The 27,527-nt window shown below is 47.0% G+C and overlaps 9 protein-coding genes across 9 annotated transcripts; 4 read left to right on the forward strand and 5 right to left on the reverse strand.

Annotated features, from left to right (window-relative positions):
• Window positions 1–2,480: 2,480 nt before the first annotated feature.
• Window positions 2,481–3,920, reverse strand: LOC115514796 (histone H3.1). Its single transcript, XM_030316979.2, has one exon. It carries the CDS (start codon window positions 3,149–3,151, stop codon window positions 2,741–2,743), a length of 411 nt encoding a protein of 136 aa, XP_030172839.1. The 5' UTR covers window positions 3,152–3,920; the 3' UTR covers window positions 2,481–2,740.
• Window positions 3,921–3,957: 37 nt separating this feature from the next.
• On the reverse strand, window positions 3,958–4,427 carry LOC115514803 (histone H2A type 1-B). Its single transcript, XM_030316989.2, has one exon. The coding sequence runs from the start codon at window positions 4,410–4,412 to the stop codon at window positions 4,020–4,022; it is 393 nt and encodes a 130-aa protein (XP_030172849.1). The 5' UTR covers window positions 4,413–4,427; the 3' UTR covers window positions 3,958–4,019.
• Window positions 4,428–4,734: 307 nt separating this feature from the next.
• LOC115514819 (histone H2B type 1-C/E/F/G/I) lies at window positions 4,735–5,143 on the forward strand. Its single transcript, XM_030317010.1, has one exon. The coding sequence runs from the start codon at window positions 4,750–4,752 to the stop codon at window positions 5,128–5,130; it is 381 nt and encodes a 126-aa protein (XP_030172870.1). The 5' UTR covers window positions 4,735–4,749; the 3' UTR covers window positions 5,131–5,143.
• Window positions 5,144–8,882: 3,739 nt separating this feature from the next.
• LOC115514792 (histone H2B type 1-K-like) lies at window positions 8,883–9,293 on the reverse strand. The gene has a single exon (XM_030316973.1). It carries the CDS (start codon window positions 9,276–9,278, stop codon window positions 8,898–8,900), a length of 381 nt encoding a protein of 126 aa, XP_030172833.1. The 5' UTR covers window positions 9,279–9,293; the 3' UTR covers window positions 8,883–8,897.
• A 64-nt stretch (window positions 9,294–9,357) lies between these two features.
• LOC115514794 (histone H2A type 1-E-like) lies at window positions 9,358–27,318 on the forward strand. The gene is made up of 2 exons (XM_030316977.1): window positions 9,358–9,993; window positions 27,130–27,318. The coding sequence occupies exons 1-2, from the start codon at window positions 9,605–9,607 to the stop codon at window positions 27,170–27,172; spliced, it is 432 nt and encodes a 143-aa protein (XP_030172837.1). The 5' UTR covers window positions 9,358–9,604; the 3' UTR covers window positions 27,173–27,318.
• LOC115514791 (histone H3.1-like) lies at window positions 10,844–12,067 on the forward strand. Its single transcript, XM_030316972.1, has one exon. It carries the CDS (start codon window positions 11,418–11,420, stop codon window positions 11,874–11,876), a length of 459 nt encoding a protein of 152 aa, XP_030172832.1. The 5' UTR covers window positions 10,844–11,417; the 3' UTR covers window positions 11,877–12,067.
• On the reverse strand, window positions 12,057–12,717 carry LOC115514787 (histone H1.4-like). The gene has a single exon (XM_030316969.1). The coding sequence runs from the start codon at window positions 12,685–12,687 to the stop codon at window positions 12,061–12,063; it is 627 nt and encodes a 208-aa protein (XP_030172829.1). The 5' UTR covers window positions 12,688–12,717; the 3' UTR covers window positions 12,057–12,060.
• LOC115514833 (histone H4) lies at window positions 14,717–18,816 on the forward strand. The gene has a single exon (XM_032593098.1). The coding sequence runs from the start codon at window positions 18,412–18,414 to the stop codon at window positions 18,721–18,723; it is 312 nt and encodes a 103-aa protein (XP_032448989.1). The 5' UTR covers window positions 14,717–18,411; the 3' UTR covers window positions 18,724–18,816.
• LOC115514823 (histone H2B type 1-C/E/F/G/I) lies at window positions 24,943–25,340 on the reverse strand. The gene has a single exon (XM_030317014.1). It carries the CDS (start codon window positions 25,336–25,338, stop codon window positions 24,958–24,960), a length of 381 nt encoding a protein of 126 aa, XP_030172874.1. The 5' UTR covers window positions 25,339–25,340; the 3' UTR covers window positions 24,943–24,957.
• Window positions 27,319–27,527: the final 209 nt, after the last annotated feature.

Consider the following 27,527-nt stretch of genomic DNA (forward strand, 5'->3'; position numbering starts at 1 on the left):
AAAAAAAAAATCATGTTAGGGAGCGAACACAGGCTTGCCAAAGAAAACATTACCCATCAAAGCAAGAAAAGAGGGGTAACTCGAAAAATTGTCAACCTTAGAATTCTTTAAGGGCGGGCTGATGGAGACTTCCTGAAGTTCTATGCTAATATTTTTTTTCCAAAAGTATACTTTTTTGAGAGAGAGAACATCCAAAAATGTTTGCTAATGCAATTATAGTTCAAAAGAGCTTAAGCTTCTGTACAAGAGAATGTAGAATCTCTTATCTTTTTTTTTTTTTTTTTTTTTTTTAAGAAGCAAAGTAATCACTGTGGAAATGTAAAAGCATCTCATGAAAACGAAGGCCCAAGAATGGTTTACTGTTTCTGGAACCTAAGACCAGAACCTAAGAGAGACAGATAAGAAAATCAGGTGAATCAGTTTGGAGTCTAGAAACAATAAAAGGTTACAGCGTCTACTGTGTATTTGATTAATGAGTACAATGTCAAGGAGTCACATCGTGCAGTTGCATAGAAATTTATCTTGCAGGTCCTATGTTTTTATTTCTTTCCAGTAAGGATTCACAGTATGCGACACTTTATCTGGGGCTTGGAAATAGGGAACAAAAGGATGGGCCATGATGTTTAGTATCCTAAAAGGTTAAAGACGACACAAGAATTGCAGGAGCATGGACTTTGATCATCTCACTATTTACTATTGATTGAATGTATCAAATTCAGCAGGGGTTTATTTGGTAGAGCTGTAAGTATTTTCTGTCTCGTGGAACAGCTCTAACTCCAAAGATTTATGGCTTCTTGGACATTATTAATTTTGTTTTAATCTCATTCAATAATCCTATTCCAATATTTCTGTGTTAAGTTGTTTATAAATACCCTAATTTCTTCAATATTCTTTGAACCTTTCAGAGCATTTTACCCTTTTCAGTCATTGATGATTTAAGTAGTCTCTGTGTCACATGTTTATTTTATATTTTTTGAATCACAATTTCACATTTGTGAAACAAGTTAAACAAGTGATGTCGTGTGGCTCTGACTTGGAGATAAACAGGGTGTCACAGAGCTGCTGGTACTTTCTACTTCTTTAGGCCTGGGAAATTCAACACTAGTCCCTCAGTGTCATGGTAAATCCTTGGTAAGCAGGGAGGTGGAAAGCGCAAATGAGAAGGCACATTCATCATCAGGCATGAGGTCACTGAGGACAAGGGAAAGACTCTGGTCACAGACCAGAACAGATCTGAAACCTATTAAGAAATATCCAAATATCTAATTAAGGTAAAGGGATAGACTGCATTTCTTTACATTGTCTCATATGAGCGTAGTTTAAAAGGCCTGCCAGTGTTTTTGTTTTTTTTAAATTTATTTCAAGGGTATGTGCTTCTGTTAGACTGCTTATTAGGGTCCAGTATCTGTGAAAAATCTATGAATTTAGGTAACTTGTAGGATGTTGATAATTTCAGTGATTTTTGTCAGTTGGAGATGAAAATTATGTCATTAGAAAAGATCATCTAAAGGTTGTAATTGTGCTGTAGAATAATAACACTTTCTGGATCTAAATTTGCTCTTTTGGTTTTATTCCAGTCCTCATTCTTTTGTAAGGGAGGTGAGTTTTTCCTCTATCCATCTTGGTTCTTGGCTGGGGCCCGTTTTACAAAACACCGATTAGCAGGATAAAAACAATGAGAAGTTTATTAACGTGTTTATTTCACGTACACATGGGAGAAACCCAGGGAAGAACCCTTGGAAGAGGTACCTTAGCACTGCAGCTTACACAGCGTCTTCAACAAAGAATGTGTGGAGAAATGACTGGACAAAGGAAGGCAGTTTTAGGCCTTGAAGGACCGAAAACCATGGCAAGGTAGGTATATGGGAGGAAGCTGACAGTAAGGTTTGTCTGCGGCTTCCTCTGGTCCCTCTCTGGGCTTTTAAGAGTCTCCAGTATAGAATTTATATCCTGTCTCAAGGCGGAAAAGGGGAAGGGCCCACAACACTTTTTCTGTCATTGCTGCTTAACTGCCTTTAGCCCCCAATTTTTATGTCAAAGAGGAATATTGTGGGGAGACTGTCCTAGTTTCCTTCACTTTCTTGAACTATTGCTGATCTTGATAATGTCCTATATTGCTTTGAACCAGGTTCATCTTCCTGATGTTCCCTTTCTGATGGTTATATATCAGAATAATTCACAATGAGACAGCTTATTATTTTGAACTTGACACTTCGATAACATATAATGTAATGGCATGAAGACCAATTTCTCCACCTCAAAAGGAACCATGTTTGTATTTACTTTTTAGTCTACTGGGGCCGATCCAGTGGGCTGGAGATCCATTAAAAAGAAATAATGCATTTCACTTGATTCACCTAGACTTTGACTCTGCTGAGGATGGAAATCGTAAACGTTGCTCTTTTCTTTCAACCCCAAAAGGATATAAAAGTCTGCATGTAAAGAGGGAAATCTCCTCAACAATAGTATCCCTTTTCTGTGCCCTCATCAAATAACTGCAGTTTGAAAGACTAAGTAACGGAATGTTACACATTACACAGAATTACTATGAATCCAAAACCGATTCTTTGTTATAAAAACCGGTGGATCCATTTAATACAGTTTCAGAGTATTCCTGAAAAAGAGAAACTTACTTTCACCAACGGAGCAACCGGAAAGAAAGCGTTACAACAGTTTTTGACAAAGTAGGGGGCTCTGAAAAGAGCCTTTTTCAAAGTCCGGAGGGAACAGCCTTGGGGAATTACGCCCTCTCGCCGCGGATGCGGCGCGCCAGCTGGATGTCCTTGGGCATGATGGTGACGCGCTTGGCGTGGATGGCGCACAGGTTGGTGTCCTCGAAGAGCCCCACCAGGTAGGCCTCGCACGCCTCCTGCAGCGCCATCACGGCCGAGCTCTGGAAGCGCAGGTCGGTCTTGAAGTCCTGCGCGATCTCGCGCACCAGCCGCTGGAACGGCAGCTTGCGGATGAGCAGCTCGGTGGACTTCTGGTAGCGGCGGATCTCGCGCAGGGCCACCGTGCCGGGCCGGTAGCGGTGCGGCTTCTTGACGCCGCCGGTGGCCGGCGCGCTCTTGCGGGCCGCCTTGGTGGCCAGCTGCTTGCGCGGGGCCTTGCCGCCCGTCGACTTGCGCGCCGTCTGCTTCGTGCGAGCCATGACAATTACACAGAAAAGGAAACCGGAGAGTAGCGAAGAGCCGTTTCTGACCCTATTTATAGGAGAGATCAGTGTGGTTCGCAGGTCCCGCGCTGTGATCTAATTGGTTCTCAGGTTCCCTTTCCGAGAAATGATTGGATTTCCAGTAAGATTTGAATATAGAATCAAACGTTATTCCAGTTTATATTTCTTCTTAATGCACTTTAAATTGAGTTCATAAAACCGAGGTTTCATTTCGTGCGTTTCAGCGGACTTCATTCATTTCCTTTTTGTGTGAAAAGACGGAAACGCACAACTTTTTGCAGCGGGAATTCAGGCCGCCCCAGAATTCGAAAAGCCCGCCCTGATATGTGATTGGTCAGGTATGTCTCCTTTGTTCTCTCATTTCTTTCATGCGTGTTTGACTTTGCGGCCGCAACTTTGACCAGAGTGTATATAATTACGTACATGTGTATACACTGCGCTTTTAAACAATCTCAACACACAGATAATGCTCTCGATGACTATCGTTGTTATATACGTAACCTACACCCCGAAGTTACGACCTCAGAGAATTGCCACTTGGTTTACTGCGAATGGCTTGTGCATTTGCAATTGGAAGGAGCATTTTATGTAATGTTTCCTAGACCTCCAGGCATTAGACATGTAACATCTTAAACTCATCTGACCATTGTGTGGGAGTACCGGGAGGAGTTGTCCAGTTTTTACAATAGGAAACTTCGAAATAGGCTACCTTAAGGTTAGCAAGTAAGGAAACAAACGTCTCAGGAGTTCTGTAGCATTTCAGCACTTCCCAGAAAAGATGGGTGGCTCTTAAAAGAGCCTTTGATTTTCGGGATTGGGAGAGCGGGCCGATTCCGTAAACGTTTCACTTGCCCTTGGCCTTGTGGTGGCTCTCGGTCTTCTTGGGCAGCAGCACGGCCTGGATGTTGGGCAGGACGCCGCCCTGCGCGATGGTGACGCGGCCCAGCAGCTTGTTGAGCTCCTCGTCGTTGCGGATGGCCAGCTGCAGGTGGCGCGGGATGATGCGCGTCTTCTTGTTGTCGCGGGCCGCGTTGCCCGCCAGCTCCAGGATCTCGGCCGTCAGGTACTCCAGCACGGCCGCCAGGTACACCGGCGCGCCGGCCCCGACCCGCTCCGAGTAGTTGCCCTTGCGGAGCAGGCGGTGCACGCGGCCCACCGGGAACTGCAGCCCGGCCCGCGACGAGCGCGTCTTGGCCTTGGCGCGAGCCTTGCCGCCCTGCTTCCCGCGTCCGGACATAGCGAGTGGTATCCGCGAGAGAAAGTCTGCAGGAAAAGCGAAAAAGAAATGTCCTGGAAGCAGCAAAAAGATGCCAGTTATACTGGTGGATGGAAGTGTAAAACGCGAGCTGGGATTGGTTAAAAAGATCACCGTTCGCTATCCAACCAATAAGAAGGAAGATATGACACAATCAAGTTTACATATTCACGTCACCAAAGACATTATCAAATCAGATCGGGGTATTTCTGCATACCTTATTTGCATAGATGCCCTATAAAAGAGGAGACTCTGCTTAAAGACAGACATTTTAGGATTTGTTTTTTTTAATCTGTCTACTGACTTGTTAGTAGTTGAGATGCCAGAGCCCGCGAAGTCTGCCCCGGCCCCCAAAAAGGGCTCCAAGAAGGCGGTGACCAAGGCGCAGAAGAAGGACGGCAAGAAGCGCAAGCGCAGCCGCAAGGAGAGCTACTCGGTGTACGTGTACAAGGTGCTGAAGCAGGTGCACCCCGACACCGGCATCTCGTCCAAGGCCATGGGCATCATGAACTCGTTCGTCAACGACATCTTCGAGCGCATCGCGGGCGAGGCGTCGCGCCTGGCGCATTACAACAAGCGCTCGACCATCACGTCCCGGGAGATCCAGACGGCCGTGCGCCTGCTGCTGCCCGGGGAGCTGGCCAAGCACGCCGTGTCCGAGGGCACCAAGGCCGTCACCAAGTACACCAGCTCCAAGTAGACTCGCCAAGTAAGCGTCCTGTTACCCAACCCCAAAGGCTCTTTTCAGAGCCACTTCAATTCTCATCTAAAGAGTTGTCACGTTAAGGATTTCTCTAATAGCACATACTCCCAGTTTTGTCACTGCGTTTTCTTAGATGCTCTTTAAAGTAGAAACATGACCTGTTCCTCCGTGCTTGGTAAAGCATGTCCTTTACTTCAGAATTTCTCTACACATTTCCTACCCAACATGATATGGGGCCTGGAAATTTGCATATATGTAATTTGCAGTTGGGTCTTAAAGGTTTTGGAGACAGCGAGGGAGATGTGAAAAGAAAGTTCCCTTTTCCTTAAACCCTAGCAGTTGCCTTACTCTAGCAACAGCAATGCCACCACCCCGTCCACCCTCTCTGGCTTCTACACTCCCAGAATCATTTCCACCCTTGTGTCCCATCCCCCCCTTCTTCCCCCCCCCCCCCCATTCGTTCTCACACTGAATTCCACCTTGCCTGTTCTCCAACCTTACAATTTTTGACAACTTGTTTCCTGTGTGCCTTAAGCCCTCTATGTGGCTACTGTTTCCTTCACTTGTCTCTGGGAATACCTTAGTTTCGGCTTTTAAGTATTCCGCGACGTGTGTAACTTTTAAGTTCTGTTTGTAAAAATCCAGGAAATTGAAAACTTTTCCTGAATGATGCATGGCCCTCAGCCTCCATTGATTTAAAGGGCCATTACTCCTTTACATTGGAAAGCATTTGGGTAGTGCACTTCCTCTCTCCATTGGCACTTTGGGAATCATACAAGATACCCTTCTTGCTTTCAAGGGATTGCCGGTCTCAGGTTTATCAGCGTCATTTCTTCCAGGCAGGGAAAGTATTTATTCCAGGATACAGAAGTGAATTGAATTTGAGGTCAGCTGACAGTCATAGGGATGTGGGATTTCCTTTCCTAGGCCAACCAAGGTTTTCTCTTTTGGCTGACTCGTACACTTAAGGAAAGCTGAACAAAGAAGGCACCAAGGAAGGAGATGAGATATGGAGCCTAGTGCTGGAGAGAGGAGATAATCTATGTTAAGGTCCTTAATAAAAGTGGTGAGAAATGTATTCGATGCGAAGTGTCTGAATTCTCTCTAGACATCTTTGAAGGAGTCAGAAGACAGTGGTTGGCATGTTCTGCCATGTAAGTGAACTTTGGTTCTCACACCCACTGTGTCTTACTTTATAAAATGAGCACGTCACTACATAATAAATGACTAAAACAAACTATTCGATGGACACTTTTGTGAAAACAAATGCCAGAATTATGATAAAAACTCGCCTTGGAGAGGGCTTTACAATTCATAAGGCTTTCATGGACGTTACGAATTAAAATTTTCCATCAATCCTCTACATGCAACATATGCGAACTTTTTGAAGAAGAATTATAATCAGACATAATACAACTATAGTGAGTGGAGGAAGTGTTACTCAAAGAAGAGAGTTACTGCTGATAAATCCAGACCTTTTGAACACTAGCAAAGAAGGAATGGGAAGTTGCCGCCGTTAGAATTAGAGACATTTCAAAACTATGGGAGTCTGCAATATTTAGGGAGAATTTCCGTGCATCTACACATTTAAATTTAAATATTTATCTACTCTAATTTTAGAGAATGTCATTGAATCCGGAATCAATAATTCTTAAGCTGCGTGGATGTGTTAATTTCCTACTGGTGGTCCGACAAATTATCACAAACGTTGTGGCTTCAAACCGTAGAAATTTATAATTTCCTAATTTTGTAAATCAGCATTTGGGCGTGGGTCTCACTCAACGAAAGTCAAGGTGTCAGGAATTCTGCATTCCTTTCTGGGGTCTCTCAGAGCAAAATCTGTTTCCTTGCTTTTTATAGCTGCTCCAAGTTATCTTCCTTCTTTGCCTTTCCATTCCTTTTCTCTGTGTTCAAAGCCAGAAGTCTCCGGCCACATCAGCCGCCTGCTATCTCTCTGGTTCTGTATTCAGCTTGCTTCTTCCAATTCTAAGCACCCATGGCATTTCATTGGGTCACTTGGATAATCCAGGATAAATTCCCTTTTTAAAATTCAGGTGATTAGCAATCTTGATGCCATCTGGAACTTTAACTGCCCTCTGTCTTGGACCCTAACCTATTCGCAGATCCGTAGAGATTAGAAATTAAATATAATTGGGATGGCATTTTTCTGCCTAGCGCAGTAGGTCATAGTGTTTTCAGAATTTGATAGAACGCTATATATTTGCTGCTCTGTGCGGGGGAAGAACGTGTAGGCACAGTGTTGTACATATGCTCAGGGCGCTCCTGTACCCCAGGAAAGTCATATATACTTTGTTTACATATTTCTTTCCTTCTGGGACTACTACATAAAGCAATCATTGACTACGGTAGTATAAACTGCCCAATCTGGCAGTTTTAGTTTTCTTTCTTTCACTTTTCTCTCCTTGTTGCTTTTGTTAATTGTTTGAAGGCTTACATATTCTTTGTGTATGTTGTATGGTGTGTGTGCATCTGTGTTCTGTGGGGAGTAGAAAGTCTGTTATTCATGAAAGAAATTAAACAAGAATACAGAATAGCTTTACTTTTTTCCGACCTGGGTGAAACTCCTAAAAATATTTTGTACGTACATTCTTCGCATTTAAGTCATGTAGGATGCCATTCATGGGTTCATGGCAGTTTATAACTTTAAGGAGTTTCCTAACAACAGGCAGAAAAATGCATATTTTCATTACCATTTTATATATCTGCATGGACCCGGGCAGCGATGTAACTGCAACGACCTGTGAATTTTTTTTTTAATTTATTTTATTTTATTTTTTTAATTTTTTTTTCTTTCAACGTTTATTTATTTTGGGACAGAGAGAGACAGAGCATGAACGGGGGAGGGGCAGAGAGAGAGGGAGACACAGAATCGGAAACAGGCTCCAGGCTCTGAGCCATCAGCCCAGAGCCCGACGCGGGGCTCGAACTCACGGACCGCGAGATCGTGACCTGGCTGAAGTCGGACGTTTAACCGACTGCGCCACCCAGGCGCCCCTTTTTTTTTTAATTTAAAAAGAGTTTTTGTTGGTCAAGATAGAAAAAACCTGACATAAAGTCCACCCTGGATGAAAATAACAATTTTAAGGGAGAGACACCAAAATATCAGTATAAAGGCTGTTTCTTTCCTGGACGGCCGGCATCATGACCGTGGCATTTTGCCAACGATCACCTTTCATTTAACAAGCCTTCGGAGAATGCTCAGTACAATTAAGTGACCCCGTCTTGGAGTCAGTGATGTTCATTTTTCAGTTTTCGTGCATAGGCCCGTTCCCACTATTATTTGCAAGTTATACTGCCTTAGGCAAATAAAACTCCTAGAAGGGTACAATGATGAACGTGGAAAGCAACCAGTTTCTTTTTACCACAACATAGCACTAACAATGCAGTCCTACCAAATTTAAGCCCTCTTTGCTTTTCACAGAAACTATGTGTAAAGGACACCGCATCACAGCAGCTTAAGTGAAACTTATTTGTCGCCACTTTGGCCAGGCTTTTAGTCAAAATGGGCGGTAGAGACAAGACACCGTTGACTACGTTGGACGTTTTTCTCTCTCTACCAGTGACAATGTATGTGTGCTTTAAGGTGTTGCTGCCACACAAGGCAAGCCGGATATTTTCAGCAAAATAAAACAAAACCTCTTGAGCAGTCACATAAACTATTAAAGCCATTACCACTCTCGCTGAAAAACTGGCTGGCTCTTAAAAGAGACTTTGGGGTTCAATACGAAGACATTTTGTCAGGATTACTTGGCGCTGGTGCACTTGGTGACGGCCTTGGTGCCCTCGGGCACGGCGTGCTTGGCCAGCTCCCCGGGCAGCAGCAGGCGCACGGCCGTCTGGATCTCCCGGGACGTGATGGTCGAGCGCTTGTTGTAATGCGCCAGGCGCGACGCCTCGCCCGCGATGCGCTCGAAGATGTCGTTGACGAACGAGTTCATGATGCCCATGGCCTTGGACGAGATGCCGGTGTCGGGGTGCACCTGCTTCAGCACCTTGTACACGTACACCGAGTAGCTCTCCTTGCGGCTGCGCTTGCGCTTCTTGCCGTCCTTCTTCTGCGCCTTGGTCACCGCCTTCTTGGAGCCCTTTTTGGGGGCCGGGGCGGACTTGGCTGGGTGTAGCATGACGATGAAAAACTCTGCTTCTGAGATAAGAAATATGTGCCCCGGTTCTAGCATTCATAATATTCGTAGGGCGCCTGTGCGAATGAGGCGTTAAACGAGTTAGACTTTGATTGGATAAATTGTCCTAAAGTGTAAGGCAGTTACGTGGAAATTGCGTGGGGTTAGTCGTCCTTTGTAATTGGTTGCAAACTTCTGGATAGTTTTAGCCAATCAAAACGCGTCGTTTACAATTCGGCTTGCAAGTATAATTGCTTCTCATTTGCTGAGAGGATTTGAGCCCCCATTTCACTTGTCCTTACCAAGCTAACTGGTTGGAGAGTATTAAAATGTCTGGACGCGGAAAGCAGGGCGGCAAGGCTCGCGCCAAGGCCAAGACGCGCTCGTCGCGGGCCGGGCTGCAGTTCCCGGTGGGCCGCGTGCACCGGCTGCTCCGCAAGGGCAACTACGCCGAGCGGGTGGGGGCCGGCGCGCCGGTGTACCTGGCGGCCGTGCTGGAGTACCTGACGGCCGAGATCCTGGAGCTGGCGGGCAACGCGGCCCGCGACAACAAGAAGACGCGCATCATCCCGCGCCACCTGCAGCTGGCCATCCGCAACGACGAGGAGCTCAACAAGCTGCTGGGCCGCGTGACCATCGCGCAGGGCGGCGTCCTGCCCAACATCCAGGCCGTGCTGCTGCCCAAGAAGACCGAGAGCCACCACAAGGCCAAGGGCAAGTAAGCTGGAAAAATAGCACCTTAGGTCATTGAGGGGACAGTTTTAACCAAAGGCTCTTTTCAGAGCCACCCCCGTATTCATCAAAAGGGCTTACATTTTCCTTCTTAATTGTAGCTAATTGGAAATGCCCTTCAGGGTAGTTCGTCAATCCAGGAATAGGGGTATGTGCTCCCAACTCCTCACAAAGGTGAACAAGCCATTCACTCTAGAGTTACCATAAACATAGTTCCCATTAGTAAACTAAGACGGATGTAGAGATGTGTCACAAGGGTTAAACAGATCAGTGCTGCAGTCCCCAGCGTTGTAAACCATCAGGTAATGGGAAGGTTGATGTTTCCTCTTTGTTGGAAATGGAGATCCAAATCTAGTTAGTGACCTACAGGACGATAGAACTGAACCTTTAATATTATCTGCTATTGAAAGCAGTTTGCCTTTTAATGGAGAGAATCACCTGCAATTCACACTTTATAAACAAACCAGATCAGCGTTAATGAGCTTGGGGCCTAATCAGTTGCCAATCGGAATACAATGCATGCCCTAGAACCCGTTGTCCTTCAATCAGTACTAAGAACACACAGTAATGTACCACTTACAACTCTGGGTATCTTTCAACACCATTTTACACAAACTTCGGTTTGTGTAAAGGAAGTACGTGTTAATAATATTATAACCTTACAACATTAAATATGAAATCAAATCAGGCTTAATGGCCGGTGCATTCAGGACTTGTATAAATACATACCTAAAAATCTGAGTTTGAATAGAGACATCAAGAAATAGACGTGTAATTTGTCTTCCTAAAGTGGAATTAAGGTAAAATACTACCTTGCCACGGCACTTGGTGGCTCGGTGGGTTAAGCGTCTGACTCTGGACTCAGGTCATGATCTCACAGTTCCCGAGTTGGAGCCAGGCGTGGGGTTCTCGGCCACCTGTGCAGAGCCTGCTTGGGATTCTCTCTCTGCCCCCCACCTCTCTCTTAAACATACTTAAAAGAAAAACCTACTTGGCCAGTGACATCTATAGGGTGTCTTTTCAAAACGATCCAAAGAAAGCTGGTTTCAGAGGTCATATCTTAAATTGTTATTCAGCCAACAATAGATAGCTTTGGAATAATTTGTATTAGATTCTGCTTTCAAAAGCCAAAGAACTTTGTGAAGAAACAGGCGAGGTAGGTAAGTGATATATCTTTGTAAATAAGGTAGAGGCCGGGAAGTGTTGAAAACACCAGCAGTGGTGGATCGGAAGAAGCTGTTTTGTTTTTTTTTTTTTTTTTTTTCGTGGAAGATGTTAATTTTGGGTCTAAATGTACTAGAGGTCATGTGAATCAGGGAGTGAAGGTCAATACCAATGTCTTCACTTGGAGCCATAGGAAACAAATACCTGTCCAAACAGGGGGAGTCTCGTTGTATATAGTAGCCGAGGATGGTATGGTTGCATTTTCCCGCAGCTAACTGCTGTGGGAAGTTTCAGATGGCTCGCACGAAGCAGACGGCGCGCAAGTCGACGGGCGGCAAGGCCCCGCGCAAGCAGCTGGCCACCAAGGCGGCCCGCAAGAGCGCGCCGGCCACCGGCGGCGTCAAGAAGCCGCACCGCTACCGGCCCGGCACGGTGGCCCTGCGCGAGATCCGCCGCTACCAGAAGTCCACCGAGCTGCTCATCCGCAAGCTGCCGTTCCAGCGGCTGGTGCGCGAGATCGCGCAGGACTTCAAGACCGACCTGCGCTTCCAGAGCTCGGCCGTGATGGCGCTGCAGGAGGCGTGCGAGGCCTACCTGGTGGGGCTCTTCGAGGACACCAACCTGTGCGCCATCCACGCCAAGCGCGTCACCATCATGCCCAAGGACATCCAGCTGGCGCGCCGCATCCGTGGGGAGCGGGCCTAAGTTCCTTCAGCCAGTGAAAGCTTTAATGCCCAAAGGCGCTTTTCAGAGCCAATGACCTTTTCTATGAGATAGTGCTTTGTTCTTGTTCTTGTAAATTGTGAAAGATCCTGGAGAAACCAAGTGTTACAAGTCCTTGCATAAGCTTAATTGTGTGGCTCTGAAAAGAGCCTTTAGGTATTCTCAGCTAGCCCAACTTCTGAGTTCCTGCCGGCCCCTTCTTGGGCTTGGCCGCCTTGAGCTTCGGGGCCTTGACCTTGGCGGGGCTCTTGGCAGCTTTCACCTTCTTCGGGCTCTTGGCCACTTTTTTGCCCGCAGCCGCCGCCGCCGCGGGCTTCTTCGCCTTCTTCGGGGTCTTCTTGGCGCTCTTCTTGGGGGTGCCGGCCCCGGTGGCCTTCTTGGCTTTCTTGGCCGTCCCGGCAGCCTTCTTGGGCTTGGCCGCGCCCGCCTTCTTGGCTTTGGGCTTGGCCTCCCCGGACGCCGCCTTCTTGTTGAGCTTGAAGGAGCCCGAGGCGCCGGTGCCCTTGGTCTGCACCAGGGTGCCCTTGCTCACCAGGCTCTTGAGGCCCAGCTTGATGCGGCTGTTGTTCTTCTCCACGTCGTAGCCGGCGGCCGCCAGCGCCTTCTTGAGCGCGGCCAGGGACACGCCGCTGCGCTCCTTGGAGGCGGCCACGGCCTTGGTGATGAGCTCGGACACCGGCGGCCCGGACGCCTTGCGCTTGGCGGCGCCTGAGGACTTGCGGGCCTTCTTCTTCACGGGCGTCTTCTCGGCGGGGGCCGGCGCGGCGGGGGCGGCGGGCGCGGCCTCGGACATTCTGCGCTCGGCTGGCGGAAGGTACAGAAAACAACAATGATAATAAAGTCTCGGAGTTGAGCTGCCTGGCCCTGGAGTGTGTGTGTATATATACAAGCACGGCGCGGCGCGCTGATTGGTTCCCAGCTCAGCCTTGCCACTTGACCGCAACCTAGTCTCAGCTCTGTCCCGGAATTGTGTTTGTTACCCTTGAGGAAAGCAAAAAAAAGAAAATTTCCCGTGGAGGGATCACAGCGACTCTATTGTATAGCGACGCGGGACAGCTCGTGCTTTGAGATCTGCCTGTTTTCTTCTTCCAGGTTTTACCACGCCGGTCTCAGCCTTTTTCAAAAGCTCCTGCCACTTTGAGAGATTCACAGGTCAGGGAGACAACTTCACGAGTTTCGTTTAAAATAGAAGTCCTCCCGTCTGTGCTGTCACTAGCTTGCTCTCTCGTAACAGTCTGTACATTCTTGGCTTCTCGAACGTTCAACAACTGCTTAGTTCTCACTGAGATTGACCCGGAAAATCTGGTTCATATGAAGGGAACTAGCACAGGCTCTTTCCCCATTTCTCTGCAAGAGTGATAGTAAATGATGGTTGTAATAAGAGCTTGTACTGACAAGGACAGTCACTACTTTGTCCAAAAAGCCTTCATCATTGCTTTTAGTGACAATTTGGAGGGTTAGTTACTTTGGGGGTTTCAAGTATTCCTGATTTGTTGAGGAAAATGGGAAATGTAGCAATGTGTGGTCCTGACCTGGTTGTCTGGCCTATGTTTCCCATAGATGATAACAGAGGATATCTAGGAGGGCTATAAAAGAGGCTCCCTTATGGTTTAAAAAATGTCTTCTTTACACTGACTTTATTGGGGGCGATCGGTAATTAAAATATTAATAAGCTTTTCGGTACAGAAATCTGCCATGCTTGGGGAAGATAAACTTGGGCAACCTAATAAAGTAACAGAATCAAAGAATATACACGTGTTCTTTCTCTCGCCATAGTTTGTTGGAGCCTCAGTGTTTCTCGCCCTTTCTCGGCTATCTCGTTCTTTCCAGGCTACTTTGTAGCTAGTTGTGCTCATTACTTTCTGCTGAAATCCAAAGGTCTAGAGGGAGCTTCGGTCTGAGACTTGGCTTTCGATGGATTTGTCAACGAAGCTTTATGCATCCTGTGTCCCGGAACCTTCTCAGATGGCCAGTGAAGAAAATTCCCAGGGAGGCTCAGCTGTCAAACCATCTTCGAAGTATTAATAAAGAACCTTAGTAAATTGACTCTCGACCCTAGTATCAAACTTCTTCCCCTCTACCAGAATATCCACCCCAACAGCAGGACAGGGAGAAGGAACCACAGGGACTTGTGGCCCGAATACTCAGCATCAGGAGGAGGGGTGGAGTAAGGACTGTGTTAACTGCTCGGAAAGAAACGATGGAAAGGCTGATGTGGTGTATTAAATACCATCGCTAGTTCAACCAGCGTTCCACGGATGAATCCAGAGTAGAAAGATCTAGATGTAGATGTCATTATTGCCTGTATCCTAGACCTCCCGAGGATACCAGCACGGAGAATAATTATGACATCGAGTCTATGTAAACATAAATCTTGTATGGTGTTTTTCTTGCTGGTAATTTTAGAATCAGTATGCAGCAGCTTGGGAGAGCTGCTCTGTCATAGACAAACTATGGTATTTTGATAATCTGTGATATTAGCTCCGTGTTGTCTTTTCTACCTTGGTACCAATATTTTGTGAGGAATCCTGTAGTTTGCATTTGAGTGACTTCAATATACTTTAGTTCCACGTTTTGATATGACCCAAGGAAGTCCTAGTAGGTTTTGAGTATTGCCTGGGTGTTTGAGAAGCCCGAAGTCATGAAGATCCGTGAACCTAACATGGGGCTCCTGGGTGGCTCAGTTGGGTGAAGCGTCCGACTATCGCTCTGCAGAGTAGGGCTCTGTGCTGGCAGCTGGGAGGCTGGAGCCTGCTTCAGATTCTGTGTGTGTGTGTGTTTCTATCTACCCTTCCCCCACTCATGCTCTCTCTCAACCATAAAAACATAAAAAAAAAAAAACAAAAAAACCCGTAACATCAAATTGGAAGCCAAGTAACTTGCGCAGGAGGAATATAGAGAGACTATTGGGTGGTTTGGCTAGAGAGAATAATTATAGTCATGGCAGAGTGCATAGGCTAGATTTTCTGGGTTTCAAAAATTAGAGTTGTAATAAAAGTTTTTTGTGGTAGTTCAATTTTCAGTAGCAAATGTGTATGTAGAGGAACTTATTAAAATTGAGGCTTATTTGGAAAAATAAAAGAATATACACATGCAACTCTCACACACACACTCATACACACACACATGCATTCTTACACTTCCACGCACAGTTCATTTGAGACAAGGGCAATTTTTATAAAAGCGTGTTTTATATTCACTAGTACATTTCTTAGTTATGAAGGAGATAGGTTTGTATTATTAATGTTGAATAGGAAATATGTTTATGGTAGAAAGGCATTTAATTTTTATTTTCATCACTCTTCAAATTCTTTCTCTTTAACACGTTTATTTTGAAGCATGTACCCATCTTGTGTTTTGCTAGGATGTTGAAAGTAAGAAATGCTGGGAACACACAGAGCAAAGCTCAAAAGGTGAGGGTTTCACACTCCTTTTCGATCCCTTCAAAATCCAGAAATGACCGTTTGCTTCCTGTAGCACATTCAACTGAAATGTGAAAAACGTAAGAAATGTTACTAAAGACTAAATATTAACACAACCCAGATGGGTGAGATGAGATGGGAAATCAGCTCAACATAAATCATTTTTACTTTGTGTACTTACTTATGTATTCCTAATCCTCTTAAGAGGTTTTGATTCTTATGGTTGAATTTGAAACTCACTTGAGGAATATTCATAGACAGCAAGGAGGAGTATGAATTACAGAGAGGCCATGTCGTAAGAAGGCTGTGACGGTGGTCAGTCTAGACAAGAGCCAGAATTATAACCCGGATCCGGGAAATAATGGACGTGCCTTACCAACAAAGGAAGGGCTGTCTCTTGGCCACCTAAATGTAGGGAGTCTCCAAGGTACTGCTCCATTCCCCTTCATGGGTTCATGCATTACCGTTCTATGGGTAACTTCGAAGTTTCTCCCTCAGGTCTGTCCTCTTGCCTAAATGTCAAACTTGTATTTCTGGGTGCCTGCTGGGTATTTGCCTTTGTACCTCCGTATACCAGATACACTCTGTCTATACTCTCTACATAACCTATCTCATCTACGTAGTTTCCAATCAAAAGATAGCCTTCCACCTGTCATCTCTGTAAATTCTATTTATTAAACCCCCATTCTTTATTAAGTGAGCCACACCTGATTTGTTTGGGGACTTTTAGTCCATTGAAGGTCCAAGCAACTTGGAAATAAATAGATGGCTCCAATGTTTACCAGTAGGCTCAGAGTGGGCCAACTACATTCCTCCTCAGAGAGTTTTGATCCTTACATCAATTTATACCAAAGGATGCATGTTTCAGCAACCATATCCTACCGGATATGATAAAGGAATATGAAACTTATTGCGTTTTGGTCCCCTTCACATGTTGGAGAGGTAAAAGAATAGTGTCAACAAAATGACCCTTCTGTAGCAATATAGAGGAGGGAGAGGAACTGAGTACTCAGTACTTAATACTGAGTAAGTATTAACAGATTTCCTTTCATATAACTCAGCACAGTGGTGACTACAATTAGGAGAAAAAAATATCACATTCTCATATAGCAAAGCAAATGAAACCATGACTCCTCTTATCTCTGGATAGTCAGGGGTTGACAACGTCCTGTTTCTTGTGACAGACCGGGAAGCTAATTCCAGAGGGACATTTTTACACACCTAGACATGACTTGGATAATAATATATTTTATACAGACTGTATCTCCTCAACCTAGGAAATATCTCTCCACTGAAAAAACAGGAGACGGGGCTTAATCCATAGAAAAATTTCTCTATGTTCCTAAGGGAAACGTGAAAACACAGACGCACTATTTTCTCCAAGATAAGCTCTGTAAAGAAAAGAGGGTGAGGAAATAACTTCTTTGTTGTGGATGGGTGGAGAAACCATTGCCACGTACCTTTACACAACGTCTGACTACTGTTACTAACCTATGGTTTTCTTTCCAATGCTCACGGCATTTCCCAGTGCTCCTGTCTGCATATTTTCCAAACCCAGAGTCCTTCAAGGCTCTGAAGAGCCCAAAGAAGGCTCAGTGATCATTTCGTGTCATGGACTTCTTTGGATATCCCATGAAGCTTATATATGTACGATGAATTCTTAAATGATGTGCAGAGAATTTATAAAGGAAAAGAATTATATTAAAATTCCAGAATCAAACTTATCAAAACCCAAAATTGTTGAAGTGTTCACATATGTGTTTCTTTACTAATACATTAAAAGTCCTAAGGTTGCCCTCGTGACCAACAATTACCACAGTGTAGAAGGGGTGATATGCTTAAAAGATATTGGCAATACTGACGGCTGCACCTGCCAGTGAGAAGAATACACCGCGGGTCCTGCCGGTCACACTGTTTGCTGCCTGTGTGCCTCAGTGGAGACAATGCCAGGGTTCAGTTGGTCAATAGCGCAAATAAAGACGGAACTGTTGTTCTCTGCCAGTTCCTAGAAGTCCTGAAGCCTGCCATTGTAATCGAAGCTAAGAGCCCCGCTCTGGAATTTGTCCCCGTGCACCACGAAGTCAGAAAACAAGCTTCGATGAAGCAGGTGCTGCTCACAGAGCCTGGAGGAGAGGCCACATCTACACAAAGTCAACGGGAACTTCTCAAAGGGATGAATGGCAGGTCAACTGTGTAAGTGTTTATTATTTGAAGGAGTTGTCAAAAGAACGTTGTAGCAAACCAGGGTGCGCTCTTCGTTTAGGAGCTGCACCCACTTTAGAGGGGTGACTACTGAGGAGAGGAGCGGAGAGCATTCACAACAACATATAATAATGTCGAGTGAGTGCTTGCGTGCAGCCTCCAACACTTTCCATGCAGAATCTCCTCGAAGCTTCACTGCTCTAGAACTTGGACTTTCTTACGTACTCGCAAAGAAGACGCCGAGCAGACACCGCCCAGGTCATAGGGAGAGCGTGGCAGCAGGCTGTCTCCAGAGCTTGGCTCCGCGTGTGCGACTGGGGGGAGGACTGGGCTGTGATGCAGGGACAGTGGCAGCCAGAAGCTGTCCCTAAGGAACCATACGGTCCGATCATATATAAACTGGAGACTCCCGGCAGGCAGCACAGGGTTCTCGACACTTGCATGCAGCGAGGCTCGGTGAGGGACGCAGACATCCATCGATCGAGAAGACCAGAAGACACTTGGCAATAAAGACATGCTTAGCGTCAAAGCTGACCTCAAGCGTCTCGGGGACGACGGCGAGGATTCGGTGAGCATTTCCGGGTTGGTCTGGGAGACGTGAGGGGCAAGCGTGAGGCTTCTGTGTGGAAGGTGTAGGAAGCCGGAGTGCCGGCTGCAAAGCTGCGCGGAGCCGGGAGGGTTCCCGGAAGCCCCTCCGGGCCCGACTCGGGCTCAGGGGCCCCGCCCGGTCGGCGCCGCTCGCAGCGAAGGAGACACGAGCGATGGGCGGGCCCAGAGTGTGGTTACCGCCCCTGCTCTCGGGGTTTTCAAACAGGTCCGGCACTTTGCTATAAAAGGGCTGCTTGGCGCCGACGGGAGTGGTGCTTCCGTAGCGTTGCGGTGGTGTGGTGACGATGTCTGGTCGCGGCAAAGGCGGGAAGGGTCTGGGCAAGGGGGGCGCCAAGCGCCACCGCAAGGTGCTGCGCGACAACATCCAGGGCATCACCAAGCCCGCCATCCGGCGGCTGGCCCGGCGAGGCGGCGTCAAGCGCATCTCCGGCCTCATCTACGAGGAGACCCGCGGGGTGCTCAAGGTGTTCCTGGAGAACGTGATCCGGGACGCCGTCACCTACACGGAGCACGCCAAGCGCAAGACGGTCACGGCCATGGACGTGGTGTACGCGCTCAAGCGCCAGGGCCGCACTCTCTACGGCTTCGGGGGCTAAATGTCACCGTTCAACCTACCGAAAGCGTGCGATTCTTACCCAAAGGCCCTTTTCAGGGCCACCTATTCAGTCACAGAAAGAGTTGGCACGCTTTTTGGTTCTGCTGTTTAAGTTTTTTCCAGGCTGTGAGGTTCAATCCGTGAAAGGTAGTGTGGAGAGGTCGCCTGCGTGCTTTTTCTCGGCCGTTTTCCTCCAGGACCCGTTTTTTTCCCGGTTTCAAAAGCATCTTTTTGGCAGCTGTCCATGTTCAGGTTTGTTCTACCAAGTCTGGGCTCATCTCAGTCTTCAGACACCATTCCCTGTTGTCCACCTAAGTCTCCGTTACTGATGAGCGTTCCAACGTCCCCGCCTCATAATCCTGTGAGTTTTTCAAACCCGGGTCTTCGTCATTGAAACCCCGCCTTCTCAGCCTGTCTGCTATTGAGAGGAACGCTGTCCTGCAGTGGGTTATCTGTATCCTGTTCTTAAGCTGCTGGAAACCTTGTACCAACTGCCAGCATTTCACTATATCCTCCGATGTCCTGGTGTATTTGTTTTTTTGAAGAGTCATTGGGGATCTTCGCAATGTACTCGCCTTTATCCACTGAAGGCTGTTCAGCAGAATAAAGGCGTAGCTGGACTACTACCTTTCTTTTTTTTTTTTTTTTGAATTTTTTTTTCAACGTTTTTTTATTTATTTTTGGGACAGAGAGAGACAGAGCATGAACGGGGGAGGGGCAGAGAGAGAGGGAGACACAGAATCGGAAACAGGCTCCAGGCTCTGAGCCATCAGCCCAGAGCCCGACGCGGGGCTCGAACTCACGGACCGCGAGATCGTGACCTGGCTGAGGTCGGACGCTTAACCGACTGCGCCACCCAGGCGCCCCAAGGACTACTAGCTTTCTAACCCCAGGCAACAGGTGCTGGCCTTTCTGGCTACAGGTGAGCACGTGGAAGAGTCAGGAAGTCAGCGGAACTCGTTCCCAGGTGTGGGCTTTAAAACCTCCCCTCTTGCCTCCAGATAAAGGTGTGGATCTTGTTTGTCCTCACAAGACCTCAGGCCTGGGGGATAGCAGAACAACGACTCGAGGGAGAGTCCTGGATTGATCAGCAGCGGCTGCGTGAATCACAACAGATGTGTCCTGTGACATGAATAACTGTCCTTACGGAGTCTCGGTTACAGCCCTTCACTTTACAAACCAAACACGGATTTGTTTTCTCAGTTTATGAAGCAGTGTGGATTAGTCCCTCTGTCCACCTGACAGCGCTTTAAGGAAAGCTGACTCCAGATGGGTCTGTTTCCTGTGTTCCTATGTGTTGCGCCGTGTTCCGTTCTGGACAGGGCGCAGGGTAAGAGCTCATGTTAGAAATGCACGGACTGTCCAAATACTTTAAGCAGCTGTAATCTGAATATTTGAAAGTGCTGTCCTCTTTAGCAGAGTTGATCTTTACAATAAGTGGATGAATAAGTCCTTTGAGAATCTGTTAGAAAATATGCACGTGGGCATAGACATTTCATGGGAGTCACGTCCCCTCCGAGGCTCATCCGAGGAAACCCCAGGGCTCCCTGGATCCTCGTCAACAACCTGGAGTCTAGGACTTCAGGATCTGGGATCTAGAGATGCAGAACTGAAGAGAGGAAAGGGCAGACATAATACAGAGAGCGCATATTGAACGATAATATCCCAATTTATTCACTACGGGCCGTAGGCGTATCTATTCTCGAGAAGTGAGTTTGGAAATGCAAGCTAGCCCCATCTGAGAAGTTATGATTTTCAGAGGCCTGAAGTCCAAACTGACTGAATCACACACGATTTGGGAGGAAATGGAAACAATGAGGCATGGATTTGCAGCCCGGTTCAGGAAGAAGTCCATGAATCTTCTTAGTTAAGGCCCTTTGAACTTCCATCGCCAGTCTTGAAAAATATATTAACAAGGCGTAAGAATGCAGTCGTCTACGTCCTTGAGCAATTCATATATTAAGTTTACAAATTTCCATTATCCCTTAAGAAATAAAAAAAGAAACTGGAGACCTGACTCTGTGTTTTTGATATTATTTAAACAATATATTAAAAAAAAAAAACTCTTGAAAGAGACGTTCTCCTAGCACACCCTGAGCACTCGTGTCTATTTCTGTTCTTTCTGTTCTGTCCCTTTTCCTTGTTTCTAGAAAAGGCAATCTATTAGATGCAGCTAGGGAGATGCCAGCGTCAATCACATGATGGCCTAAGAGAGAGGAGCGAAACAAACTAGGGACACGTGGGTCCCAGAGTCAAGGCAACAATCCTGAGTCCTGAAGCTGTCCCAAATGTCTGGGTTGCCTGTCATTCCCTGTAACTCGAATTCCCAGTGGGTTCCATTTACCGTATGCAAACGTCTCCCATGTTGTCATTTCAGTAGACATCACACCAGGCTGGTCACACACGTCCTCCTTCCTGAAACACTATTTTCCTGACTTCTGTGACTCTAATCTCCTGGTTTTTGCCCTCACCGTTTAGAATCTTTGGCCATCTTCTTTTCTTTCCTTTCTTCTTTACCCATGGGAAAATTCCAATTCCGTTGCATGCCAACAACAATAACATTTCTATTTCCAAACTCTTGTCACAATTTCTATGTTCGGTCCCCACTTTGCTCTGGTTCCCAGATTCACATGTACGACTACTCACTTGCTACCTTCCGTGGAATGCTTTAGGGGATTTAAACATTGCCATGTCCCGGTCTCTGAAACCTCATCCTCTCCTAGAATTCTTGGTCATTATGCAAGAATTTCAGCAGCATTGCAAACGGTGGATAAGCATACAGGCTGGGGGCACACATTCTGGTTCCAACCCCAGCCCCACACCTTGCTCGTCCCCAGTCGATTAGAAGGAGATCATAGTTGTGTTTAGATAATCCGTGGAAGTTGGGAGCACGAAATGAGTTAACCTTTGTAAAGAAACTGTTACGATTTCTTTTTTTTTTTAATTTTATTTATTTTTTTTTAACGTTTATTTATTTTTGAGACAGAGAGAGACAGAGCATGAACAGGGGAGGGTCAGACAGAGAGGGAGACACAGAATCTGAAACAGGCTCCAGGCTCTGAGCCGTCAGCACAGAGCCCGATGCGGGGGCTCCAACTCACATACCGCGAGATCGTGACCTGAGCCGAAGTCGGACGGTTAACCGACTGAGCCACCCAGGCGCCCCGAAACTGTTACGGTTTCTTAAACACATGGAAAGTGCTCAATAAATGTCAGCAAAATGTTTCTTCACCTATGAAACCCAGATCTTTTTTCAATTGTTTTCTGCTTCTTTCTACCTTTAATCCCATAAATCCCATTTCCCACACAGCAGCCTGCGTGCTTTAAAATTCTAATAGATTCTCACGACACAATAAAAGACCTGACATTTAAGGTCCAACATGTTCAGGCCCCCCCCTTTAACCCTCAGTGTCTTCCCCGAACACCTCATATTTGTTTACTTCTCTCCCAGCACACAGAACTTGTATTTTTGAGCAGCGACTTCTCCCTGCCTTAGAGCTTTGTTGTAGCAACAGTCTCTTGGCCTGCGAGTCGAGTCGGATCCCCTGGTTCCTTGGTTCACTCACCTGGTCAGTATCACGGCACCTGGTTTATTTCCCATAGTTTCATAGCAGTGAGAACTCCTATTTGGAATGATCGAGTTGAGGAATCAGTGTGTTGATTCTCTCTCCTCTCCCGCTAGGATCTCAGCCCCACAGAGCAGTCTCTAGTCTGTCATGCCTACTGCTGTCGCTTAACGCCCCACACAGAGGAAATCGATCACCATTTGACAAAATGCGGAAAGAAATCCCTTCAACTGCTTTCTGATTTTTCTGTCCTCATCTAGCGTAACCTCATCTTTACCACCAGAAACCTCCATGCAGGAAGGGGCTTTGGTCAGCTTGTTCTCCATGTATCAGATGTGCTCAGAGCAGAGCAGCTAGAAGCAGTATTTATATCTGTGGGAACTTGCTCGAAAGCCAAGTTCCCAGATATCCCTCAGCGCTAAGGAGACGACAGAAGCTCTGGGAGTGGGGCCAGCAATCTGTCCTCTAACAAGCCTCCAGGTGACTTTGAAGCACACTCAAGATTAGCAGCGCTGCTCTGTATCTTGGGTGCATAATTCAGTGCTTGGCACTTGAATGCCAATGAGACAAATGGATGTTCCTTGTTTCTGCCTAGAAGGCGTCTGTATGAGGCAGTCAGTGCCACTTCCCCTCCTCCTAATCCGGCCTTGGGTTTGTTCAGGTCCCCCCTCCCTCCTTGCCTGTGCTGTAGAGAAGGGATCCTTTATTGCTGGTCTCAGGGAGCAGGCCCTGATTCAACCACACTAGTCCTGAGGGTCCCAGCCAGTCAGTAATGAGGAATTTGGGGCTGAGAATAGGGCCAGATCTTTGCAGCTGTGAGAGTCTTTAACAGGGCAGTTCAGAAGCTTCCTCAACAATGTTTTGAGCGAGCCCAAGGGAGAGTTGTTGATTACAAAACTGTGTGTGTTGGGGAGAAAAGTGGAATCAGCGACATTTCAGGAAGGGAACAGTTGCAAAGGCCTGGAGGCTGGAGAGGTCAGGGGGCATTCCAAAAATGTGAAAAAGCAAGAAACAAAACAAAACAAAAAGCAAAGCAACAACAACAAAAAAAACAAAAACGGGAGGAAAAACATCCATTGAGGCTTGGTTTGAGCGTTCAGTGAGTGGCTGTCTACGGGCCTTGATGTCTAATATCGTGCAGCCAGCACGGGGATCATTGAAAGGCACCGAGAGGGATGATACATGGTCACGTATGCTTTCTCACAAAACTACCTCCCTGGAATGAAAAGGAGACTCGCTATGGACAGAGGAGTTTTAGTATTACCTCAAACTGAGATCAAGGTGATCACAAAAGGTTGAAATGCAGTTGTACATTTGGCAATGTGAAAACAAATACTTGTTTGTTTTTTTTTTGGGGGGGGGTGTTGCATACTTATTTTGCCTTTTTGAGAGAATAAAGGGAGACCAGGTAGACTGGCTAGGAAGGCTGGCTAGGTATTTCTGGAGGACAGAGTTAGTGATTTTCCAGTGCATTTTCTGGAGGACAGAGTTAGGGATTCTTGGGTGTACTTGGTATTTCCATTTACAGGGAAGGTGCCACGAACCCAAACTTTCTCATCTGACTTTCAGAAGGAAGCCTCTACGTCGCAGGGTCTGTAGAAAAGAGGGAAGGAGACAAATTCTGCTTTTTATTTTTCAGGTTTAGGTTCTTTGGCGTCACGTGATCACAACCTCTAGCCTCCCAGACCCTGGTGTCCAGCATCAGGATGGTAAAACGCATGTCCTGAGTCCAAGTTTCTTGCTCTCCACCCTCTGACTTCCCTGGGTCCCCGAGTTCTCAGGATCGCCCTTTTGCTCAACTGAGCTGGGGACCAGAGCTGATGACAGGATACGTGGACGAATTCTGCCAAGTGACGGAAAAGGACGGACTCGGGGCAGCTGAGCCAGCTTTCGTATTCTGGGGGCTGCACTTGTGAGGCGACTGTAGCGCTTGAATATCCAGAATTGTTTTTGGAAGTCACTTGGGAGTCAAGGAGGGGAGCGGGAGAGGAATATATTGTCACGTTACACCCTAAAAGCCAAACGTAATGACAAGCACCTTTCTGAGAGCAGCTTAGGAGGTAAAGCAAGATCAAAGACTTTTGCTAAAAACCGTCGTGTCCTCACCGGAGAGCGGCAGCCGGTGAACACGTTTTGAAGACCCAGGACACACGCCTAAGCAGGATCCTGGAGTCCTGGGCAAACGGGTGGGGAAGGGCAGTGAGAGGATCAGATGCCCACAAAGAACGCGGGCCGCCGTCTCCGCGGCACCGGGAGAGGAAGTCCCGCCCTTACATGGCGGGCTTTTCAAATGTCATTGTGGCTGCTTACACCCATGGAGTGACACTTCCCATGTGGCGACCGGGGGTCAGCTTCGAGAAGGGGCCAGCAGCCTCCGCGCGTGTGCAAGCCTTAGGAAAGGGGCCAGAACTTGCAAAGATCCGTAACGTGAGCGCTAGCCGTTCTGCCCACGGGCGGTTATGCTGCTGGCGACGTCTGTACAGCCCTCGGCGATCCGAGCCAAAGGCAGAATCTCCCAGCAAAGAACCCGTAGCGGGTTCTCCCGCGGGTGTCCCCAGTAACCTAACAATGCCCAGGAAGACCCGAGCGCGTGTCAGCGCACAGCTCTGGTGGTGAAAATCTGTGGCTCTGAAAAGAGCCTTTGGGTTGGATTGTGCCTCCAAACACACTCACTTGGAGCTGGTGTACTTGGTGACGGCCTTGGTGCCCTCGGACACGGCGTGCTTGGCCAGCTCCCCGGGCAGCAGCAGGCGCACGGCCGTCTGGATCTCCCGGGACGTGATGGTCGAGCGCTTGTTGTAATGCGCCAGGCGCGACGCCTCGCCCGCGATGCGCTCGAAGATGTCGTTGACGAACGAGTTCATGATGCCCATGGCCTTGGACGAGATGCCGGTGTCGGGGTGCACCTGCTTCAGCACCTTGTACACGTACACCGAGTAGCTCTCCTTGCGGCTGCGCTTGCGCTTTTTCCCGTCCTTCTTCTGCGCCTTGGTCACCGCCTTCTTGGAGCCCTTCTTCGGCGCCGGGGCGGACTTCGCTGGCTCAGGCATTTCAAATTCGTAGTCTTCCGAAAGGAGAAAAAATGGGGTGGGCGCCAGGATCCTGCTTATTTGTAGGCAGCTTTATGCAAATATAGGATTCATTTTGAGACTTCTGATTGGTGGGTTCGTCGTGTGGCCTGATTGGTTCGAGCTCTATTCTCCTATTGGTCATATCCGGAGAGAAATTTTCCCCTGTTCTTCCTGGCCGCTTTAGTCCCGTTAAACCATTTTATAACAAATTATGATTAGTGTGTAGCAATGTAGATTAATTTGTTGATTAATTTTGGATGTTAGAAGGCATGTCCTTTTGTTTTGGAATGCCAGGGAAGCAATCTTGTGTAAGAAGTGCTGATTATTTTATAGTGTTCCGGGTTAGGCCTGGCCACCCCCCTCTACCGTGCCTGTCTGGCATGTGGGTTATTTTTAGCTGAAGACGCTTGAGACTCTGCTGGCTCAAGAGAAACTTTTCTCCCTCTCTTAACCATACAGATAAATCTAAATTGGGAGTAGAGTCTTTCCCAAAATAAGTGTTATTAATAGAGATAAGATTTTTCTGAGTGATCCATCTGATGAGGGAGCACGAGGCAAGCCGAGGGCGGAACACAAGGTAGCACAGGCCCCCCTCCACAGGATAGGAGTGATATTCCTCAGGCTCTCCTGGCTACCTAATAACAAATGAACAGAAAGAAAACAAATGGTTAACTGATAGAGATCAGTCTTGCAGGATATGAATTTTGATCAGTTTGCAAATATCTTGGTAAATTACAGGGGCAATCTTATCAATAATCTAATCTCCAGAAACCTTTAGATTCAGTTTCCTGGAGCCCCAACATCACCGTCCCCTCCATAGTGATGTGGGAACAAAGGCAAGAAAGAAAGGGCCAGTAGTGTCCCCTGGGTGGCTCAGTGGGTCAAGCGGCTGACTTTAGCGCATCATGATCTCGCGGGTTCGTGAGTTCGAGCCCCGCGTCGGGCTCTGTGCTGACAGCTCAGCTGGAGCCTGCTTCATGTTCTGTGTCTCTCTCTCTCTCTGCCCCTCCCCCAGTCACACTCTGTCTGTCTCTCTCCTTCAAAAATAAATAAACATTAAAAAAAATTTTTTTAAAGGAGAGGGCAGGTAACATTAAATTTCCTTATAACCTGCAGCCCATTGACAAATATTTGAGGCAATTATAGGGTATAACGTTTCTCCAGGAACCCCCTAGTGTCCTAATGTTAAGGTCTTACTAGTGGGAAAACAACCCTAGCTTGGCAATAGCAAGGCCCCTGGCATCTACTAGGAGTCCTGTTTAGCATATGCAAGTCTTTCTGGAGGCCTCCCTTTTGCCTTCACTCCTCCTACTCCATAGCGTATAACCAGTCACTCACAATCCCAGTCCATGGGTCCTGTCTCTGTGCTTTAATAAAGTCACCTTTTTTTGCGCCCAAAACATCTCAAGAATCCTTTCTTGGTTGTCAGCTCTGAAGCCCCATCCCATGTGAATGAAAGTGCAAACATCTAATGACCAAACATCTGTTCTCATTGCCTTATGAAGTGCGTTCCCTTCCTCTGTAATCTCAACCCCCTACCCCCTGCCCCCTAGTTGAGAATGATTTATTGACCTCATTTAGCCTATCTTTGGAATTTCCATGTATTTGTGGATTCCCTGTATGTATACTATAAATTTGGTTTTCTCCTGTAAATCTTTTCATGCCAACTTGTGTAGAAGGAGCTTTGAAGGGACAGACAGAAATTCATGCTCCCCAAAGGCTGGCATAGTCTACAGGGTACTTTAACTCACTGGACACTGTTTTTCCTAGATACTGCAGCAGCTTAGAGATCCTTGGGTCGTCTGACATGTAGCTGGAAGGTCACATTTCTTACCACGTCAGCCTCTTGGAGTCTCTGTCTGTGGAGTCTGATGGAGCAAGAGTGGTGAGCGTCCTTTTTCTCTCTTTTGACATTTAGATTAGCAGGAGAAAATATTTGTGGAACTAGTTATTTGGGCTAAAGGGCTCTTTGGTTGATTTGGTCGGGTACCCTTTGGTAACCGATCCATTTCCTCCCAGAGATGGGCTTTGTTTTCGTTTGTCTGTGTCTTTTACGTTGCTTGTCATTCGTTGCTAAGGGACTTCTTAGAAGCCCTCACCCCAGAATTGGTGAGGATGGATTGAACACTTAGAAGCTGTTAGAGGGCTGGCCGGCTCAAGAAAACTCC

The sequence above is a fragment of the Lynx canadensis genome, chromosome B2, assembly GCF_007474595.2.
Source record: "Lynx canadensis isolate LIC74 chromosome B2, mLynCan4.pri.v2, whole genome shotgun sequence".
Taxonomy (NCBI): domain Eukaryota; kingdom Metazoa; phylum Chordata; class Mammalia; order Carnivora; family Felidae; genus Lynx; species Lynx canadensis.

Coding starts and splice junctions, on each gene's coding strand:
- LOC115514803 (XM_030316989.2), bottom strand. CDS start 4,412: ATGTCCGGACGCGGGAAGCAGGGCGGCAAGGCTCGCGCCAAGGCCAAG.
- LOC115514787 (XM_030316969.1), bottom strand. CDS start 12,687: ATGTCCGAGGCCGCGCCCGCCGCCCCCGCCGCGCCGGCCCCCGCCGAG.
- LOC115514823 (XM_030317014.1), bottom strand. CDS start 25,338: ATGCCTGAGCCAGCGAAGTCCGCCCCGGCGCCGAAGAAGGGCTCCAAG.
- LOC115514796 (XM_030316979.2), bottom strand. CDS start 3,151: ATGGCTCGCACGAAGCAGACGGCGCGCAAGTCGACGGGCGGCAAGGCC.
- LOC115514833 (XM_032593098.1), top strand. CDS start 18,412: ATGTCTGGTCGCGGCAAAGGCGGGAAGGGTCTGGGCAAGGGGGGCGCC.
- LOC115514791 (XM_030316972.1), top strand. CDS start 11,418: ATGGTATGGTTGCATTTTCCCGCAGCTAACTGCTGTGGGAAGTTTCAG.
- LOC115514792 (XM_030316973.1), bottom strand. CDS start 9,278: ATGCTACACCCAGCCAAGTCCGCCCCGGCCCCCAAAAAGGGCTCCAAG.
- LOC115514794 (XM_030316977.1), top strand. CDS start 9,605: ATGTCTGGACGCGGAAAGCAGGGCGGCAAGGCTCGCGCCAAGGCCAAG. Junction 9,994..27,129: donor CACCACAAGGCCAAGGGCAA/GTAAGCTGGAAA, acceptor TGTTTTTCCTAG/ATACTGCAGCAGCTTAGAGA.
- LOC115514819 (XM_030317010.1), top strand. CDS start 4,750: ATGCCAGAGCCCGCGAAGTCTGCCCCGGCCCCCAAAAAGGGCTCCAAG.